The sequence below is a fragment of the Pelophylax lessonae genome, assembly GCF_965119305.1.
Source record: "Pelophylax lessonae genome assembly, chromosome: 12".
NCBI lineage: Eukaryota > Metazoa > Chordata > Amphibia > Anura > Ranidae > Pelophylax > Pelophylax lessonae.
In genome coordinates, this window is record NC_138779.1 from 157,370,565 (window position 1) to 157,390,711 (window position 20,147).

Here is a 20,147-nt window from a genome sequence, read left to right on the forward strand (position 1 = left end):
GGGCCCAGTGTGGTTGTGTACGTGTGATATACATACACTTTTTTTGGATCATATTTTCTATTCCGCTATTTAATTTAACTGGGCCTCCATGCGAGACCTGTGTGCCTTGTTGCGCTGTTTTGAGTACTCCACCAACATGGCCAGTGGCAATGACGCCGTTCTCAGCTTAACTATCCCACTTCTATGCCTCCTTGAAAAAACAATTCGGGCGATGATGGAAGAGGATGTGGCACAGGATGAGGAGGAGGAGGAGGATGAAGAGGTAACATTTCCAAGGCTTTCAGGGCAGTCATTCGCAAGGGGCTCCGAGGGTGGGTTCCTGCACACGCAAACGCCAGGGACGCAATTGTCCAGCAGGGGCACAGTTCTGGAGGATGAGGAGGATGAGGAGGAGGAGGAGCTGGAGGAGGAGATGGAACCATGTTCACAGCAGGGTGGCACCCAGGCCAGCTCATGGCCATCACTGGTGCGTGGCTGGGGGGATACAGAGGACACGGACGATACACCTCCCACAGAGGACAGCCTTTCGTTGCCTCTGGGCAGCCTGGCACACATGAGCGATTACATGCTGCAGTGTCTCCACAACGACCGCCGAGTTGCCCACATTCTAACTTGTGCTGATTACTGGGTGGCCACGCTGCTGGATCCCCGTTACAAGGACAACGTACCGTCCTTAATTCACTCACTGGAGCGCGATCGCAAGATGCGCGAGTACAAGCGCACGCTGGTAGACGCCATGCTGCTGGCATTCCCATCTGACAGCGGGGCCACAGTGGAAGCACAAGGCAGAGGAGGAGGAGGAGGAGGTCGCCAATGCAACCAGGGCACCGCCAGCACCTCAGAAGGCAGGGTTAGCATGGCCGAAATGTGGAAAAGCTTTGTCAGCACGCCACAACAAACAGCAGCACCAGCAGCTCAGATGGAACGTCTTAGCAGGAGGCAGCATTTTACCAACATGGTGGAGCAGTATGTGTGCACACGCCTACATGTAGTGAATGACGGGTCTGCCCCCTTCAACTTCTGGGTCTCCAAATTGGGCACATGGCTTGAGCTTGCCCTTTACGCCTTGGAGGTGCTGGCGTGCCCTGCAGCCAGTGTATTATCTGAACGGGTATTTAGCACGGCTGGGGGCGTTATAACAGACAAGCGCAGCCGCCTGTCCAGAGACAATGTGGACAAGCTCACGTTCATTAAAATGAACCAGGCATGGATCCCACGGGACTTTTCCGTACCTTATGCAGAATAGCAATGGATACCGACCTTACCCACCCATTGTTCCATTTTTGCTCTTTCTCACTCTTTTGGGGTGTACCCTCATTTAAAATTTTTGAAAAGAAGCAGTGTTGGCTACCTCGTCCTCCTCCTCAGGGCCAGATTAATGTAGGGGCTATTGGAGCTGCAGCTCCAGGCCCCTACCTTTTATATAGGCCCCGGGTTGGCCATATTCACTGTTACCGCTCTTCTGTCACTTGTAAACACAGAAGTCTGGCTTCTATGCTCGCTTCCCCAGGCAGCACCCTCAGAACCTCCCCACACAGCGTGAAGGCCGGACAAGGAGGGACAGTTGGCGATGCATGGATGTGTTTATGGGCTTCAGAGACAGCATCCCATGTTGAATTAGGCATGCATGGCTGCACCCTTCCTCCTCTGGGTGCATGGCAAGGCACGGCCCTTAAGGCCCTTCAAAATCCTCAGCACCAAGCCCATGATGCTGTTAATCCGGCCCTGGTCCTCCTCCACCGCCGCTTCCACCTACACCGCCCATAGGTGTGCGCAGCCTATTGCATTAAGGTGTGCACCCCAAAGTTGAAATACACATGCATGTGTTTGCCAGCAGGGAGAGTAATGTATCGGGGCCATGTACCTGTAGGCAAGGAGAAATAGAGCAGAGCAGGTCCCAGGGAGATCTTTCCCATCTCCTCACTGGCAATGCTATGTGCCCTAGGTGATTAGGGTGTGCCCAGGCACACCCAGCACACCCTGTGCGCACGCCTATGTCACCGCCACATCCACCACCACCTCAACCTCCCTCCTACTCCATATGGGCCTCGTCCTTCAGAGATGAAGAAGAACATTGTTTTATTTTTCTGTTTTTTTTTTGTTGTTTTAAGTTATTTCCCTATCCACATTTGTTTGCAGAGCACTTGCCATGCTCTTAATTACGTTTTGCTGCCATTTGCAGCACTCTAGCCCTTTCCTTTGGTGTTTTAGAGCCATTTTAGTGCCTTAAAGTTCGGGTCCCCATTGACTTCAATGGGGTTCGGTGTCCGGGAAAAGTTCGGTAAAAGTCCGGGACACGGACCCGGACTTTTTTTTAAAGTTCGGCCGAACCCGTCGAACACGGACATCTAGGTGTTCGCTCAACCCTATTTGGAAACCATTATAGGTTTCCATGCAAATTCTCTGGCAAGGGTCAAATTTGGATTTGTGGCGATTAATTGATCGGCATATAAATCGCTTTGATCCACAACAGATCTGTAAGGATCCTCAGTGAAAAACAGCTCATAAAAATCAAGGGAAGTAAAATTGGTTGTTTCCACCTGAATTCCAGGTTGGCCAGTGAATGGGGGAAGTAGGGGCGCTGCAGAAGTGGTGGGCTCCCAATCAAGATTTGCAAGCACATCAGGAAGGACACTATGGGCTCTAAGGGCCTGTCTTCAAATTCTTGGTGGCTGTGGGACACTACTTGTGCTAGCCACCGTACCAGCTTTAACTGCACTTATGGGACTCGCCACGTCACCAAGTGTTACTGCAGTGCTGGTTTGACTATGACCAGGATGTACTAGGCCACTGGTGCTTGCCACTGCCAGTTCACCAGAAGGTTGAGCGACACTAGTACCGACACTCTGCTGCATACGAGAACCCTGTGGTTATTGTACCCCAGCAACATAAGAACAGGGTTGGGTACGCCTGACCTTAGCAGGGACCACTACTCTGTCATCAGAGCTATCTGTCAGGGTGCTGCTGCTCTCTACAGGTTTGAATACTGAGCCTGATTCTGACAGTGAGGCTTCCCCATTGCTCTCATCTGTCATGCTCAGCATCATGTAGGCCTCTGCACTAGTGTACCTCTGTTTGGACATTTTGGCCAACAAATTTATAGGTACCTAGTGTGACTCACAGGTAAAAAAAGCACCTGGTTATCAAGGACTGTTTAAAATCGCTACCAAAAAATTTAACTGCTAGTGCTAGCAGAGACCAGGCCTGGCTCTGGTAATGCTGCTGTTTAGCTTGTTGTGTATTGGAAATGACAGTAATCTGCTAATTCTGCACTTCATGGGGGGAGGGCGGAGGGGCTAAACGCAGGTGCTAAGTGGCGAACACTAAACTATTGGGGACGCTAGTATAGTTCTGATCAGATCAGGTCAAATCAGTGGAGTTAGCTGTGGCAGGCTCTGTTGCTATTTAATGTTGGTCTCACCTTTATAAAATGGGTTAAGCTAGTGTATTCTGGTCCCAGGGCGAAAGTGAAAATTGGTGGAAGATCCTCTGAATATTTTCCGTTGTTCCGTGTGACAAGGCAGGGTGCCCATTGTCGCCCCTGCTTTTTGCCATTGCGATGGAACCTTTAGCAATAGCCATTAGAACAGCAGAGGGTATAGAAGAGGGAAAGAGGAGAAAAAGATCTAGCTATATATGGATGACATGCTTCTTTTTTTAAGGGTTGTGAACCATTCATTGATCACAGCAATAGATACTGTGAAAAGATTTGGTGTGTTCTCGGGGCTATCCATCAACTTCGAGAAATCTATTCTTCTCCCAGTTGATGGGTTGGAATGATAGCTACCGGAGAGTGCTAGACACCTGCAAATAGTAAAGAGCTTTAAATACTTGGGAATATTCATAACTGTTGACCCGGGTTGTATATATTGAGAAATCTAGAGCCCTTAATAAAATTATTTAGAAAAAAGTACGGGACCTTCCCCTATCAGTAGTGGGTCATTGTAGGTCAATTAATATGATACAGTTGCTTCAACTGTTATATATTTTGCATTATTCTCCAATATGGATCCCTGGAGTGTGGTTTAAGAAACTGGAAGTTCTTTTTAGAAAACTGATCTGGGGGAAGATGCAGGCTAGAGTTCGCCTGCGAATATTACAGCTGTTAAAAGATAGGGAGGTTTGGCCGTCCCCTATCCATGGAGCTACTTCCTGGCAGCCCAGTTACAACAAACGTGGGGCTGGGAACTAGGCAATGATACCACCTGTTTATAGCTCATGAGCATTACTGGCCTGTACCCTACATATATTGTTTATAGAGGCATTAGAAGCAAATTTTTGGGGAGGAGCGGGTCAGTGTTTATCAGTAAAGCTAGTGGGGAAGGTATGGAATATAACAAGATCAATATTTGGGTACTCGGGATTTACAGAATATACACCTATCTGGGACAATGAAAATCTAACTGAACTTAAGGGATTGGAGAATTTTGACAATTGGAAACAGAAGGGAGTGATAAGATTATCGCAAATATACAAAGCAAGGATACTGAAGACTTTTCAGGAATCGAAAGAGGAGTTTGGAATCTTGAATAGAGATTTTTATATGTATCTGCAACTGCGGCATGCTTTGGCAACACAATTTAGGGAGGGAGGATTGGAATGGAGTAGGATCCCTGTGTTGAAAAATTTGATAGAGGCTACATCTTTAACCACTTTACCACCGGAGGATTTTGCTGTCTTACGCCTGGGCCACATTTTGCGATTCGGCAATTTAACTGACAATTGCGCGGTCATGCAACGCCGTACCTATACGTTCTTTTTTCCCCCACAAACAGAGCTTTCTTTTGGTGGTATTTGATCACCTGTGAGATTTTTACTTTTTGCGCTATAAACAAAAAAAAGAGCGACAATTTTGAAAAAATAACAATATTTTTCACATTTTTTTATTATGAAATTCCCCCCCCCCCCCCCAAAATGTAAAAATCTAAATTTTTTATCATTTTAGGCCAATTTGTTTTCTGCTACATATTTTTGGTAAAAAAAATCGCAATAAGCGTATTTTGATTGGTTTGCGCAAAAGTTATTGCGTTTACTAACTAAGGGAAAGATTTCTGTAATTTTTGGTGTTTTTTTTTTTAACGAGTAATGGTGGCGATCTGCGATTTTTTTTTGCGGGACTGCGACATTGCGGCGGACAGATCGGACCCTTGACTGACATTTTTGACACTTTTGGGGGTACCAGTGACATTACTACAGTAATCAGTGCTATAAATATGCACTGTTACTGTAAAAATGACACTGGCAGGGAAGGGTTAATTTTTATTGGTGATCAATGGGGTTAATGTATGCCTGGTGCTTACTGACGTGTGTGGGGGGAGGGGACTATGTGACACAAGGACAGATCGCAGGTTCAGCTATGCTGAACCCTGCAATCTGACCCTGCCTGTCACTTAGGAGATCCGCCCTCTTGTGTTTACACAAGCAGGCGGATCTCCACACTAGATTCCCCAACGATCGGGGAAGAGCAGCAGCGATCGCCACCGCTCCTCCCCTGGCCCGACTCCCGCTGTGACTGAATACAGCGGGAGCGAGCTTCCAGCGGCGCGCGCGCACCCCAGAGAGAGGGGAATGTCTGGCGACGTAGGTCTACGTCGCCAGACATTCCCCTCTCTCTGGATGAATAATACTATTTTAAGTGGGGTAGGGAGGGGGGTAAAAAGACTATTGAATGTTTGTTGCTAGTTTTGTATGTGATCATTTGTTTATTTAAGCAAAACAATAAAGATCTAAAGTTAAAAAAAAAAGGCCTCTAAAGACATGGATTAGCAAGTTTGTAATGGGGGAACTTAATAGGCCTACACAAAGTCCTGACCTGAACCCGATAGAACATCTTTGGAATGAATTAGAGCAGAGACTGTGAGCCAGGCCTTCTTGTCCACAAATGCACTTCTGATAGAATGGTCAAACATTCTCATAGACACACTCCTAAACCTTGTGGACAGCTTTCCCAGAAGTGGTAAAGCTGTTATAGCTGCAAAGGGTACGCCAACTCAATATTGAACCCTAAGGACTAAGACTTGGATGCCATTAAAGTTCATGTGCGTGTAAAGGCAGGCATCCCAATACTTTTTGGTAATATAGTATATGGGGACAGCACATTCTCCTTTTTATTAATAAAAATTGGATTTTTTGCATTGATGCATGTCCCCCAGGGCAGTACCCGGGCTCCCCATACACTTTTTATGGCAATACCTTGCTTTAAAATGAGGACTTTTGATTTTTCATATTCGTGTCCCATAGACTTTAATATGGTTCAAATGTTCGCTACAACTTTTCCCCTGATCAAGATGTTCTGGTGCAAACCGAACCGGGGGTTGTTCGGCCCATCACTACAAGTAAGCATGTAGGTATGCAGTTCAATGCAAGTACGCATATAAGTATGTATAAGTATGTAGTTCAATGAAAGTACACGTACTGTAAGTATGCAGTTTACACAATACACATGTACACAATTATGCAGGCATGCATGCCATAATGACATATTATGCTGCACCTGCCCAACTGCACTGGGCCCCATACTAGTTTTACAGGTCTATGCTGCTTCAGTGCAGCCTAAATGTAAGTTCCTAAAGATCAAATGAATGGTACTCAGAAGGAACTTTAGGTGCACTAATACCCATGCAGGGGTGTGTCGACAAACAGTTGTAAAAGCCCCCCCCCCGGATTAGGCAACAAGTATTCAAGTATGCCTTAATGAAAATTGGGCACTAATGCAGTTTAAAATCATGTCCTGTCTGCTAATGCAGTTCCCGCACAGGTAGTACTCACACCTAATTATCCAGTCACAGTCTGCTCTTTGTTTCTAGGAGACTCTTAATGCATTATATGCATTAAGATTAAAAGCCTTCTGTGTGTAGAAGCCCCCCCTCAGCCCTCTTAATACTTACCTGAGCCCCCTCTCAATCTAGTGATGTCCACGAGTGCCTCATTCATATCTTTCTCCTGATTGGCTGAGACACAGCAGTAGTGCCATTCGCTCCCGCTGCTGTCAATCAAACTCAGTTAGGGAATCAGGAGAGAGAGGGGGCGGGGCGGAATGGCATCTCTGTGTCTGAATGGAAACATGGAGCTGCAGCTTAGCTCGGGTGCCCTTATAGCATGCTGCTTGCTGTGCGGGCACTCAACAGGAGGGAGAGGCCAGGAGCTCCAGCCAGGGACCCAAGAAGAAGATGATACGGGCTGCCCTGTGCAAAACCACTGTACAGGGCAGATAAGTATGTATGTTTGTTATTTTAATAAAAAAAGAAACAAGAATTTACAATCACTTTAAAGGACATTGTAACAAAGAAAATATCATGTTTGACCTATAACTGCATGTATGCATGTAAAAATAAAACCTTATTACTTTTTTGTTCCTTTAAGGGGCAGTCACTTGACTGTAGCAGTCTTGCATATGTTATTTAGCACAGTGGAAGCATGTGAACCCTGTAAGAGCAGGCTATTGTGGCATTGCACACAGTAGGGAAGTTTTTTCCCTCCTCTGGCTGTTGCACTCCAGAAACGTGTTCCTTCTGCAGTCCAGGCCATTTATGACATCATATGAGAATTAATTTTTCTGTCTGTGTATGTTGCTCTTCACAAGCCTGCTCCTCTGCTGTCAATCAACCTAGCAGGGCCACAGATACACTTAAAGGGGTTGTAAAGTCAGAAGGTTTTTTATCTTAATGCATTCTATGCATTAAGATAAAAAAAAAACCTTCTGTGTGTAGCAGCCTCCCCAGCACCCCCTAATACTTACCTGGGCCCCATCTCTGTCCAGTGATGTTCATGAGTTCCTCGGCCATCCGGCACTCTCTCTCTGGCTGAGACACAGCTGCTGTGCCATTGGCTCTTGAAGCTGTCAAAGTCAGTTAGCCAATCAGGAGAGAGAGGAGACGGGGCTGAACTGCAGCTCTGTGTCTGAATGGACACACAGAGCTGCAACTCAGCTTGGGTGCCCCCATAGCAAGCTGCTTACTGTGGGGGCACTCAACAGGAGGGAGGGGCTAGGAGCAGCAACGGGGACCCGAGAAGAGAAGGATCCACGCTGCTCTGTGCAAAACCAACTGCACAGAGGAGGTATGTTTAAAGTATATCTCTGAAATTACAGAGTCCTCGCCTAGGCGAGAAAAAAAAGAGGGGAGGGCTTGGCAAAACCAATTTGAATGGGATTTTAACGGTACAAATGTATGAACATGAAAAATTTAAAATGTTTAAACTTTATTTATACAAGTAAAAACTCAGCTAGCTAGAAGCTTGATGAGTATTGTAACATACAAAAAACCAAAAAAGTCATTAAAAGAAAAAGCACACACACATAAACATAGATAATAGAATGGATCATATAGATAGATATGAACATGTGTACATGACCAAATAGCAACAGTGTACAAATAGCTGCTCAAAGTGAATATTCCAATGATCATCCACTGTGGCAGCGCTCAGCGCCCAACATGTTTCGCCGGAGGCTTCTTCAGGGGCATATAATGAAATACAACAATGGTCGTGATGCTTGGTCAAAATCTATTGAATGAATATCTTCATATGGGATACATTCTAATTATCGTCATAAAATTGGAAGAAGAGATTGTGGGGAGATAGCTACAGACCACATTCAGGGCGGGCAGCCACTCTGAAACAGAGCCTGCATTCCGATAGCTAGGATAGTAGTATAGCAGATAATATGTAGAGGCCAAAGTTGTTCATCAGTATCTGGCTATTGGCTAGATAAGGCTTCCATAGACGGAAAAGGAGCATGCGGTGTGCACTGTGCATCTCGAATCCCCACAAATTGGTTTTGCCAAGCCCTCCCCTCTTTTTTTCTCGCCTAGGCGAGGACTCTGTAATTTCAGAGATATACTTTAAACAAGTCTATTAGGGATGTTGGTACCACTGTGCTAAGTTTTCCTATACTTATCTTATCAGTGACACACCTTAAATCTATTTTTGCACAGAGGAGGTAAATATAACATGTTTATTATTTTTTAAAAAAAGAGACTTTACAATCACTTTAACTGTTAGCAATTTATATCTAACTCAACGTGATGTTTAGATCACAAGCACAGGAACGTTTTATTATTACACAGTTGCACTGACTCAAATCCTATAAATATGTAGAAACTGCAAGCACTTCAATATGTCATGGTATCAGATTTTTATTAAATAGCCCAAATATACACAGATGTTTGGGGCCCACACAGGGACATTTCTTCAGAGAAGCCTTAACATTAGTGTACATCAAGAATATTATTTATAGCACTTTGTGACTATTACTGTATTTGTGTCTTTGAAAAGTCTAAAAAGATGCTTGGTGTGCTACTGATAGTCTAAATATTTATTAGGGCCCGAGTAACTGGTAACAGTGTTCATTCATTTTTTTTTAAAACTGTTTGCCTGGAATGCAGCTTTAACATGGAATAATATGTATTATATGCATTACTTTACTTTCACAGCTATCCTGTCAGTTATAATAGTAAAATTATATTCTTAACATACAATAAAGCAACAGGTTGAAATTGTTAAACCTGTTGCTTTTTTTAAGTTTTAAAAAGCAACAGGTTTAACAATTTCAAGTTTGATAGCTGCAGCTTATAAACATGATCAAATTATGGTCATACATGTGGTACAAGTGCAAAGCAATATAATTATGCTAGAAGTTTCTCTTTTTACTTTGAATATTCATCTTAGCAGAGTATTTGATATTTCAGTGCCGGCACACTTCCTGTAACCTTCCGCTGCTTGGAAGAGAATCTGAAGATCGACAAGCGAGTAACCCGATTTGTTCTTCCTATTGGAGCCACTATTAATATGGATGGCACAGCCCTCTATGAGGCAGTGGCGGCCATTTTTATTGCTCAGATGAATGGGGTTTCCTTAGATGCCGGTCAGATAGCAACAGTCAGGTAAAATGAATTGGTATGACAGAAACATACTGACTTGTTAACATCTCATAGAGTTATATTTACTGTTGTTTCTTTTTTGCTTCGTAGTCTTACAGCCACATTAGCAAGCGTGGGGGCAGCCAGTATTCCAAGTGCTGGACTTGTCACTATGCTCCTCATCCTAACAGCAGTGGGCCTTCCAACTCAAGACATCAGTCTGCTCATTGCAGTGGACTGGCTACTGTGAGTAAGCTGCTTTTTTATTCTTACCTTTGGGAAAATTACAAATAATGCTTTTAGAAATGAGATCTTCCTTTTAATGACTGCTATTTCTAAGTTAAGAACACCCAGGAAGAAGGGGTTAACAGTTGTAAGTCAAATTGTTGCACCCAGCAGTTTCAAGACTGGGTAATGTCTCCCTGACCAACATTCTGAGGGACACATCTGCCAACCTAAGGCTGCTTTCACACTGCTCGATTGCAAAAACATGGTAGAATTGCATATGCGTTTTTGCCGTGGTTTTGTCTTGTTTTTGATGCATTTCTGATGTGTTTCCAGTGCATTTTTCTGGTCGCTTGCACCTGTGAAAAATAGACTTGTGACTCAAAAAAGGAACCAAAAGATGCATTTTTAATGCATTTTTGCAACATTTTGTAATCATTTCAATAGGGAGGTGCATTTTTGGTGCGATTTTTTAAAATGCACCAGAAAACACCAACTGAAACGCCAATGACTAGTGCGAAGAGTTCCATAGGATTTAAAGGGATGTATTATTCCTGCATTTTTCTTCCTCTTTTTGATCATTGTGCTGCTGTGCATTTATACCCAAATCTATACCAGTGTAATTAATTAATATTCCTCCTAGGGAAGCTAGAATTGTTTTGGGCAGAGGCATACCTAGAATATCTGGCACCCAGCTTATCTGGCAGCCAGGGCCAATGATTTTTAACATCCTCCCAACATGAAAAATAATATTAAGCAAAAAAAAGAGCACATGCAGCAGGGAACACCAAATTGTGCTGACATTGGGAGGTGCCTGAAGGGACATAGTGAATAAAAGTGAGCCTACTCACTGTATACTTACACAGCACACATATGTCACAGTCCTTTATACCCACAAAATCTGCTGTAATTACTGTGCTACAAGTAAGATTATAACAGACACAAACAGTGCAGGGGCCAGGATTGGGTAACACAGAATGCAGAGCTCAGGTGTGACAGACCCAACCAGGACAGTAGCTTTTGGTGAGGACTGCAGGGTGAACTCTTGACTACTGACTATGGGCCCTGGCTTTTAAGGGAATACTAGTTTTAGGGTGATGTGTGCTTGTGGGACTCTTGGAGTGATTTTGTTTCTAATTCAAGTCAATGTTTCTCCAAAACATACAGACTCTGGGAACTGGAGGACCCAGATACATATTTAGGGCCCCTTCCCCCAAAACCAACAATGACTGCTTTAGATTGTGATACTCAGAGTCGATGTTAATATCATTAGCTGAAAGCAACCTGATTCTGGCATTTCCTGACATAAGTTGTTATGTGTGGGATGTTATGTGTTTGTTGATTAGCTCACGTGTTAATTAGATCACTGTCAGCTGTTAGTTACTAGCTGTGGATTAGCATTATGTGTATGTTGGCTGTTCCTTAGCTATGTTATTTATATTCCTGTTTACAGTTTAAAGATAAGGGTTATTAGCCCAAACTAAACAAGGAGGGGGAGGACAGTTTGTTTTGTTGGGGTAATGTGATCAGGCCCTACGTGAAGTTGTGTGGTATATAAATTCTGTGTGAGTTTACAATGAAGTCAGTTCCAGTTAGCTTCCAAGCTAGTACTGTCTAGTCTTGAATGCTCAGCTACAATACCCAGTTCCTGGGTGCAGACTGGAGAAAGCTATATCTTGACTAAAGCACCCAAGCTGGGTGCTGGACAGTTCCATCACATTTGGTTGGCAGCGGTGGGATCTGCTTCCTTCTACGAGCAGTCCGAACCATCAAAGGAACCCAGTGTTGGGTGATATCGAAGAAGTGTTCCAAGAGCTGGTCACCATGGAAGTGGAGTTCCAGAAGTGAATGAGACTGGTTCTGCCCAGAACATACTGGAATTAAGAGATGCAATCTGCCAGGAGCTCTGCATTGAGGCTCTCCAAGTGAAGCAAGACTATTATGGAAAGGTCCTCCCTAAATCTATGGAATGGTGCTGGCTGCAGTCGGACTTGCATATACCATTCCTAGAAGAGTATCCTTTGGAGGAATGGCTGACAGAGCTGGAAAGACTGGTCCAGATGGAAATGGTTCTGGACGCTGGTTTCTGGATGCTGCAATGCTATGCTACCCAAGTGTGTCTGTGGCTAAAGAACAGGGATCCCATAGAAGGCTATGACTGCAGCGGCCTGGCATTGATATTTGAGATACTTCAGGAGGATCCACATTTCAGTAGTGCAGCGGATTAGAGATGAAAGGACATCCGAGATTTTGGGGAATTGGAACTTTCCAGTGAGCTTGGATTGAGAAGGAACTTGGATTTAATAGTTGCATAAGAATGGGAGCTGGACAAAGAAAATAAAAGGCTGTTCAACAAAGCTCAATACTATGCTCCAGCACCCATGGATGTTAAGAATTATGGGTCACCTGCCAAAGTGCTGGCACTTGGCCCAAGTACCGTCAGCCCGTGACCTGGAATTTAAGAAATTCCAGAGACTAAGGATTTAATAGACTTTTCTGCCGGGGGGAACAACCCAGTGACCTTCCAGCAGAAGCGCTGGGATCAAGGCAGAGCGCTGTTGACCTCTGCCTGCATCAATCCGTGACCCTGAGGGTTTATGCAAGGCCACTGAATTTTAATTTTACTTCCCAGAGGAAGAGCTGGTATCAGGGTAGAACATCACTGAGCTCTGCCCAGCATCAACAGCAGCTTTAGCCTTCCTAAGAGAAGAGGCAGCCGGACTTTTTATCACACTACTGACAGGGGCATGGGATTTCATGCCAGCAGCATCTGTGTCAGAACAACAAACTTCCCCAGCTGAAGTGCTAGCATCAAGGCAGGCTGCTACAGACCTCTGCCCCACACCAGCAGCAGTCCGGGGGGCCCAGGGTGAAAAGGTGGTGTTTCTTCTTCCCCAGCGGCGATCCACAGTCCAGGAGAGGAGGTGGTTGTATTCCCTCCCCAACAGTCAGCAAGAGCATAGAAGACAACAACAGATCCAGTGCCAAGGTTATCTGTGGTCACAAACAAAAGGGTGATATGTGATCGCTGCTGACTAGCTGCGGGTGTACCTAAACAGTAAAATGATAAAGAGATCTGTCAGCGCAGATCTACCCTCCCTAATCAGATAGGGTAGAGATAATTGCAGATTATCTCTTAATGTGTCAAACTTTTACTTAATCCTATTACCTCCCTAAAGTGCTAGTGCAAACATATATAATCAAATCTGTAAACAATTACTCTAAAAAAGTGCAATTATTAAAGTGCAAAACAAAAATGATATGTGTACCATATACAATTACATATCTACTAATTTAATGCAAGTAAATGGAAGTGCATAAAAAACAGACACTGTGAATACAAAGTCCAAAACTGCTGTATAATACTCAATCAGTGGCTACATAAACTATTTCTCTTTATTCTCATAAAATCCCATAAATAAGTCAAAAAGTAAATAAAAGAAAATGTGAAAATCTTCCACAAACAAATCTGTGCAATCAGTGTGATCCTTCACCAATCACTCCAAACTGACCCACCAGATGGAGTGGCTGGTCAGATTATAACCAGCATCAGGGCCTTAATACATGATTTCCAGTAGCATGGCTGAAAACACTGCTACTGATGACCAAATCCATTTTCCCACACTCTCTCACAGAGGTATATAGGATGTGCATATGATTTAAAGGAAGGAAGGAAAGTCTACATAGCGAAAATCCATAAAATCATGCCAGTTTATTAAAAACATTTTTTAAGGGGCAACCCAACACTAAGGAACACACGCTTTGTAATTTATGTGTCTATCTTGCCTCTGGCTGTCACTCCAAACGACAGTACAATTTGGACATGCGCCATGGTGTCTAGCATCCTGGCCCCGCCCTACTAGTTTTGTCATTCAACATCCTCACTTCCGCTCCGTGGCCCCTCTCCCCAGCAACAAGCTGATGTAGTGACACCTACAGTGTCTCCACGGTTTTAGGGAGCTGGGGCAGTTGGGCCTTCTCTCCAGCAGCAGACAGAGCCCCAGAACAGTAAAGACCACCCAGCTGAAATGCTGACAACAGGGCAGAGTGCCACTGGCCTTTGCCTGACACCCACAGTGTCTCCATGTTGTCAGGGAGCTGGGGCAGTTGTACCCTCTACCCAGCAGCAGACCGATACCCAGAACGGTAAAGACCACCCAGCGGAAATGCTGGCAGCGGGACAGATTCCACGACCTCTGTCCCATACCTACTGATGACAACTATTCCCTGCTGCCCAGAATGGAGATCATGTGGACCGACTATGTGAGTTCACTGTTCTCGACTAACACATGTCTAGACCAGGTGGAAGTCTGGGACCTTGTTAGTCTACTTTGGATAGGGTAGACATGTGATAGACCCTACCAGGACAGGGGCTTTTGGAGCTGGGCCCTGGATTTTTAAGGGTACACTACTCTTTTGGAGATGTGTGCCTGGGGGACCCTTGGAGTGGTCTTGTTTCTAATTCAAGTCCATGTTTCCCCAAAACACATAGACTTTGGAACTGAAAGAGCCAGATTCATATTTAGAGCATCTATGCCCAAAACCAGCAGTGACTGCTTTAGATTGTGATGCTCAGAGTAGTTGTTGATATATTTAGCTCAAAGCAACCTGATTCTGTGGTATCCTGACAAAATCTGTTTCAGGTGCTATATGTTAGGTGGCAATTGTGTCACCTATTGTTTCTGTCTGTCTGCTCATCTTGGAAATTAGATTAATATTGTGTCCATGTTATGTTGTCATCGAACTATTGTGGGAGGTTATGTGTTTATGTTGATTAGCTTACAGACTACAGGGGCCAATAATAAAAAATAACACAGAGAGTGCAGGGCTCAGGAGTGGGTAACACAGTGTGCAGGGGTCAGGAATTAATATTGCTCAAAATGCAAGGGTAAGGACCGTGTAACGCACATAATGCAGGGGAAAGAGTGGGTAACACAAAGAGTGCAGGGCTCAGGAGTCCGTAACACACAGGCCACTGTACAGAATACAACTAAAAGTTATCACCTCGTAGTAGGGAAATCAACCTTCCAAGAGCACAGTAAAGATCACTTCCCACAGCCCTAAATCCCCCTACAAGCCCATACCCTTACAAAGCCACCTTCTCTGTACAGATCCCTCTCCCAGCCCAACTCCTCAGTACAGCAGAGACTCTGCTTCATAAGGAAAGCACCAGGAGAGTCAAAGGCATATCTACGAATGATCAAGGCAAGGATTATTGATTACAGTCAGTATTAATACATGTTTTTCAGCAACTCAATATAGTCATCTATATTGGTTTAAATCTACATTAAACATTAAATATACATTCATCATTGTTTCTTTTTGCCACTTACAGTAAGTAATGTGCGAAACTCAAATCTCCCCCGCATAATGTTGGATGCAGGGGTCATAGAAGGAGAGAGGCATGCCAGCTAACACCACTATAGTCACTGGAGTAACTGCAGAAAATGTATATAAAGCCCATTGTTGTTGTAATAGCTTTAAATATATACACTAAGGTACATTTACTTAGCATAATAATACAAAATATATTTAAATGTACCATGTGTTGTTAGCTTTTAAAAGGTCTTAAAACAATCATCCTGAGGCTGGTGTCAGAGACCATAGCTTTCTTTAAGTAAAAAACAGTAGGGGAGGCATGGCTTGACAGCCAATGTAGCTAGACGCTTGACCAGCTAGCTCTGCCGATTCTCCATGCAATTACCCTGAGGGTGGATGTTCTGTTCCTTTGTCTGCGATTTGGCTCATACTGGGAGACAGCCTATACCTCGGGCTACCATAGGATACATTAATCTTCTCTGAAAACCATGTCTAAGACCCGGTTCACACTACTGCGTGTGCCGGGTTCGCATGTCATGTCGGAGCGCACTGCTCCGACATGACATGCGATCAGCTGTGCGGTGCGAGTTTAGCCATACAGTTTGTATGGCTAAATTCGCACCGCACCCGCAGTAAAGACGCACAGGAGGCATTTTTGCTGCCGCATCAGGATCGGATCGCACAGCGGTTCACACTTGTGCGATCCGATCCTGTGCGAACTGCACGATCGCACTGCGATATGCGATCAAACTGGGGGTGTCGTTAAGATTACATTGACACCCCCAGCGGATCGCATATGGCAGTGTGAACTGCCGGGGGTGCGTGTGCGATGCGGGAACAGGCTGCGAATTCGCAGCCTTCCCGCATCGCAATAGTGTGAACCGAGCCTAAGCGTGGCTCTACAACCCACCCTGTCTCCTACCATACAGGCCTAGATTGTGGCTCACAGCAATGGCCAACCAAGGAGAAATACAAGGAGGCAGCCCAGAAGTTCTTCACTAAACAAGGGTCACATGATACTCCCACATTACCTGACTGCTTGGAAGACCATGTAATCAATCGGAGGCGGATGACACAGTGCTGCTGGAAGATCTGACCATCTCCCCGGTAAAATGGGACGCAGTAACCATACTGATATTCAGATACAGATGGGCCAAAACTCACCTTAAGAGGTATTCCCTGCTGTGACATTCTGCAGTTCCTCAATTACAGGACTTACTTCAGAAATTAAAGGGTAGAAATATCCTTTCTCCGCCAAGATATGCAGGAACTAAAGCGTACAGTGGCTCTAGAAGGGCGCCTCGGTACACTAGAGGATGAATGGGTGCCATTACAGCATGATGTGCTTTAGCAACAGACTGACAGCACTTTCGCATTGATGATTTTGAAAATAGGCTATGCAGAAATAATGTAAGGGCCATTGGTAAACCAGAGAAAACTGAGGGGAGGAATCCTGCTATTTTTTTTGAGAATTGGTCAGTGGCGGCCGGTGCATAGGGGGCGCCAGGGCGCCGCCCCCCCTGAAAAAAGGAAGAAAAAAAAAAAAGATAAAAAAAAAAAAAAAGATTGCAAAACGAGCAATAAAGTTTGAAAAAAAAAAAAAAATTGCGTTCGCCGCCGCCGCCGCCAGCCGATGTGGAGGGGATGGGGGGGTGGGGTTACCACCCAGAAGAGGCGCCGATTGGCTGCCTTCTGGGGGGCGTGGGGGGCGTAACCTGGGCGCAAGGCAGATTCCTTGGAAACCCCCACTTCGTGGATTCCTGGCTGTGATTGGTCCAGCCTCCAGCCTGGACCAATCACAGCATCCAGGACATCCAACGCTGACCCCGCTGACGTCACTCGCAGCAGTGGACCGGACCGCGGGCGATGGAGTCGGGTGGACACCGGACGGGAGTGACGGCGGCACCGGAGAGGAGACCAGACCACCGGAGGTCATCTGCTGGAAGAAGACATCACCACCGGTGAGTCCTCGTGGTCCTCCTGTCAGTCCTCCATGACCATCCATCCAGCTTTTCCACCGCCATCCCCCTATGCTCTGCCTCATCCCATGAGTCATGGGATGAGGCAGAGCAGAGGGGGATGGCGGTGGAAAGGCTGGATGGATGGTCATCATGGGCCATGACCATCCATCCATCCATCCATCCAGCCTTTCCACCGCCATCCCCCTCTGCTCTGCCTCATCCCATGACCATCCATCCATCCATCCATCCAGCCTTTCCACCGCCATCCCCCTCTGCTCTGCCTCATCCCATGACCATCCATCCATCCAGCCTTTCCACCGCCATCCCCCTCTGCTCTGCCTCATCCCATGACCATCCATCCATCCAGCCTTTCCACCGCCATCCCCCTCTGCTCTGCCTCATCCCATGACCATCCATCCATCCATCCATCCATCCATCCATCCAGCCTTTCCACCGCCATCCCCCTCTGCTCTGCCTCATCCCATGACCATCCATCCATCCAGCCTTTCCACCGCCATCCCCCTCTGCTCTGCCTCATCCCATGACCATCCATCCATCCAGCCTTTCCACCGCCATCCCCCTCTGCTCTGCCTCATCCCATGACCATCCATCCATCCATCCATCCAGCCTTTCCACCGCCATCCCCCTCTGCTCTGCCTCATCCCATGACCATCCATCCATCCATCCATCCAGCCTTTCCACCGCCATCCCCCTCTGCTCTGCCTCATCCCATGACCATCCATCCATCCATCCAGCCTTTCCACCGCCATCCCCCTCTGCTCTGCCTCATCCCATGACCATCCATCCATCCATCCAGCCTTTCCACCGCCATCCCCCTCTGCTCTGCCTCATCCCATGACCATCCATCCATCCATCCAGCCTTTCCACCGCCATCCCCCTCTGCTCTGCCTCATCCCATGACCATCCATCCATCCAGCCTTTCCACCGCCATCCCCCTCTGCTCTGCCTCATCCCATGACCATCCATCCATCCAGCCTTTCCACCGCCATCCCCCTCTGCTCTGCCTCATCCCATGACCATCCATCCATCCATCCAGCCTTTCCACCGCCATCCCCCTCTGCTCTGCCTCATCCCATGACCATCCATCCATCCAGCCTTTCCACCGCCATCCCCCTCTGCTCTGCCTCATCCCATGACCATCCATCCATCCAGCCTTTCCACCGCCATCCCCCTCTGCTCTGCCTCATCCCATGACCATCCATCCATCCAGCCTTTCCACCGCCATCCCCCTCTGCTCTGCCTCATCCCATGACCATCCATCCATCCATCCATCCATCCAGCCTTTCCACCGCCATCCCCCTCTGCTCTGCCTCATCCCATGACCATCCATCCATCCAGCCTTTCCACCGCCATCCCCCTCTGCTCTGCCTCATCCCATGACCATCCCTCCCACTGCCATCCCTCTCTGCCTCATGCCCTCATCCCTCCCACCGCCATCCCTTTGCCTGATCCCATCTCTCCCACCACCATCCCTCTGCCTGATCCCATCTCTCCCACCACCATCCCTCTGCCTGATCCCATCTCTCCCACTGCCATACCTCTGCAGGGGGCATGTACGCTGGTCACTGCATTGAAAGGGGGCATGTACGCTGGTCACTGTATTGAAAGGGGGCATGTACGCTGGTCACTACATTGAAAGGGGGCCTGTATACTGGTCACTACATTGAAAGGGGGCCTGTATACTGGTCACTACATTGAAAGGGGGCATGTATGCTGGTCACTACATTGAAAGGGGGCATGTACGCTGGTCACTACATTGAAAGGGGGCATGTACGCTGGTCACTACATTGAAAGGGGGCCTGTATACTGGTCACTACATTGAAAGGGGGCCTGTATACTGGTCACTACATTGAAAGGGGGCATGTACGCTGGTCACTACATTGAAAGGGGGCATGTACGCTGGTCACTGCATTGAAAGGGGGCATGTACGCTGGTCACTGCATTGAAAGGGGGCATGTACGCTGGTCACTGTATTGAAAGGGGGCATGTACGCTGGTCACTACATTGAAAGGGGGTATGTATGCTGGTCACTACATTGAAAGGGGGCATGTACGCTGGTCACTACATTGAAAGGGGGCATGTACTGTGTGGTCTGTGCTAGGGGGTCTGTACTGTGGGGTTTGTACAAGGGGCCTGTACTGTGGGGTTTGTGCCACTCTGTCAGTGTATCCCATAATAGGGCCCCTGCTCCCTATTATGGGATATACTAGTACTGATGGAGCCCTTAATATGTGATATATTGGGAGAATTGGTTCACGCAAGCAAAATACAGGGGACAAAATGGGTGGGGTCTATAAGGGGTGTGGCTTCTGAGAAATGGGAGGGGGCAAAATAGAAGGGCGGGGTCTTGCGCCCCCCCATCTTAAAACTTCACCAGCCGCCACTGGAATTGGTTGCTAACTGTCTTCTCAAAAAAATAACAGGATGTCTTCCCCTATGTTTTCTGTGGAAAGGGCATACAGAATCCCTCCGAGACCATTACCTCCAGGCAATTAATCCAGACTATTTTTATTCAAAATGCATAACTATACAGATTGTGGTGCCATACTATCTAAAGCCAGGTCTATCAGAGATGCTCTTGTGGTTGGTAGCTCTAAAATCTCACTGTTCCCGGACTTCTCAGCAGAGGTTTAAAAGCAACAGGCCCAGTTCAGAGGTAAAGAAGCGTCTCTGTGCTGTTGATCTCCAGTATGCCATGCTCTACCTTGCATGCCTGCGGGTAGTGCCAAGTGAGAAGCTCATTTCTTTGAAAAGCCTTCATTGG

The 20,147-nt window shown here is 46.4% G+C and overlaps 1 protein-coding gene across 1 annotated transcript in view; it reads left to right on the top strand.

The window, feature by feature from the left end:
• LOC309568668 (excitatory amino acid transporter 2-like) overlaps positions 1–20,147 on the top strand; it is a 292,136-nt gene that overhangs the window by 250,249 nt on the left and 21,740 nt on the right. The window contains exons 7-8 of the mRNA XM_082274406.1: positions 9,687–9,881; positions 9,969–10,103. Of these exons, the coding sequence (XP_082130532.1) occupies positions 9,687–9,881; positions 9,969–10,103 (330 nt within the window). The remainder of the gene's footprint in view (positions 1–9,686; positions 9,882–9,968; positions 10,104–20,147) is intronic.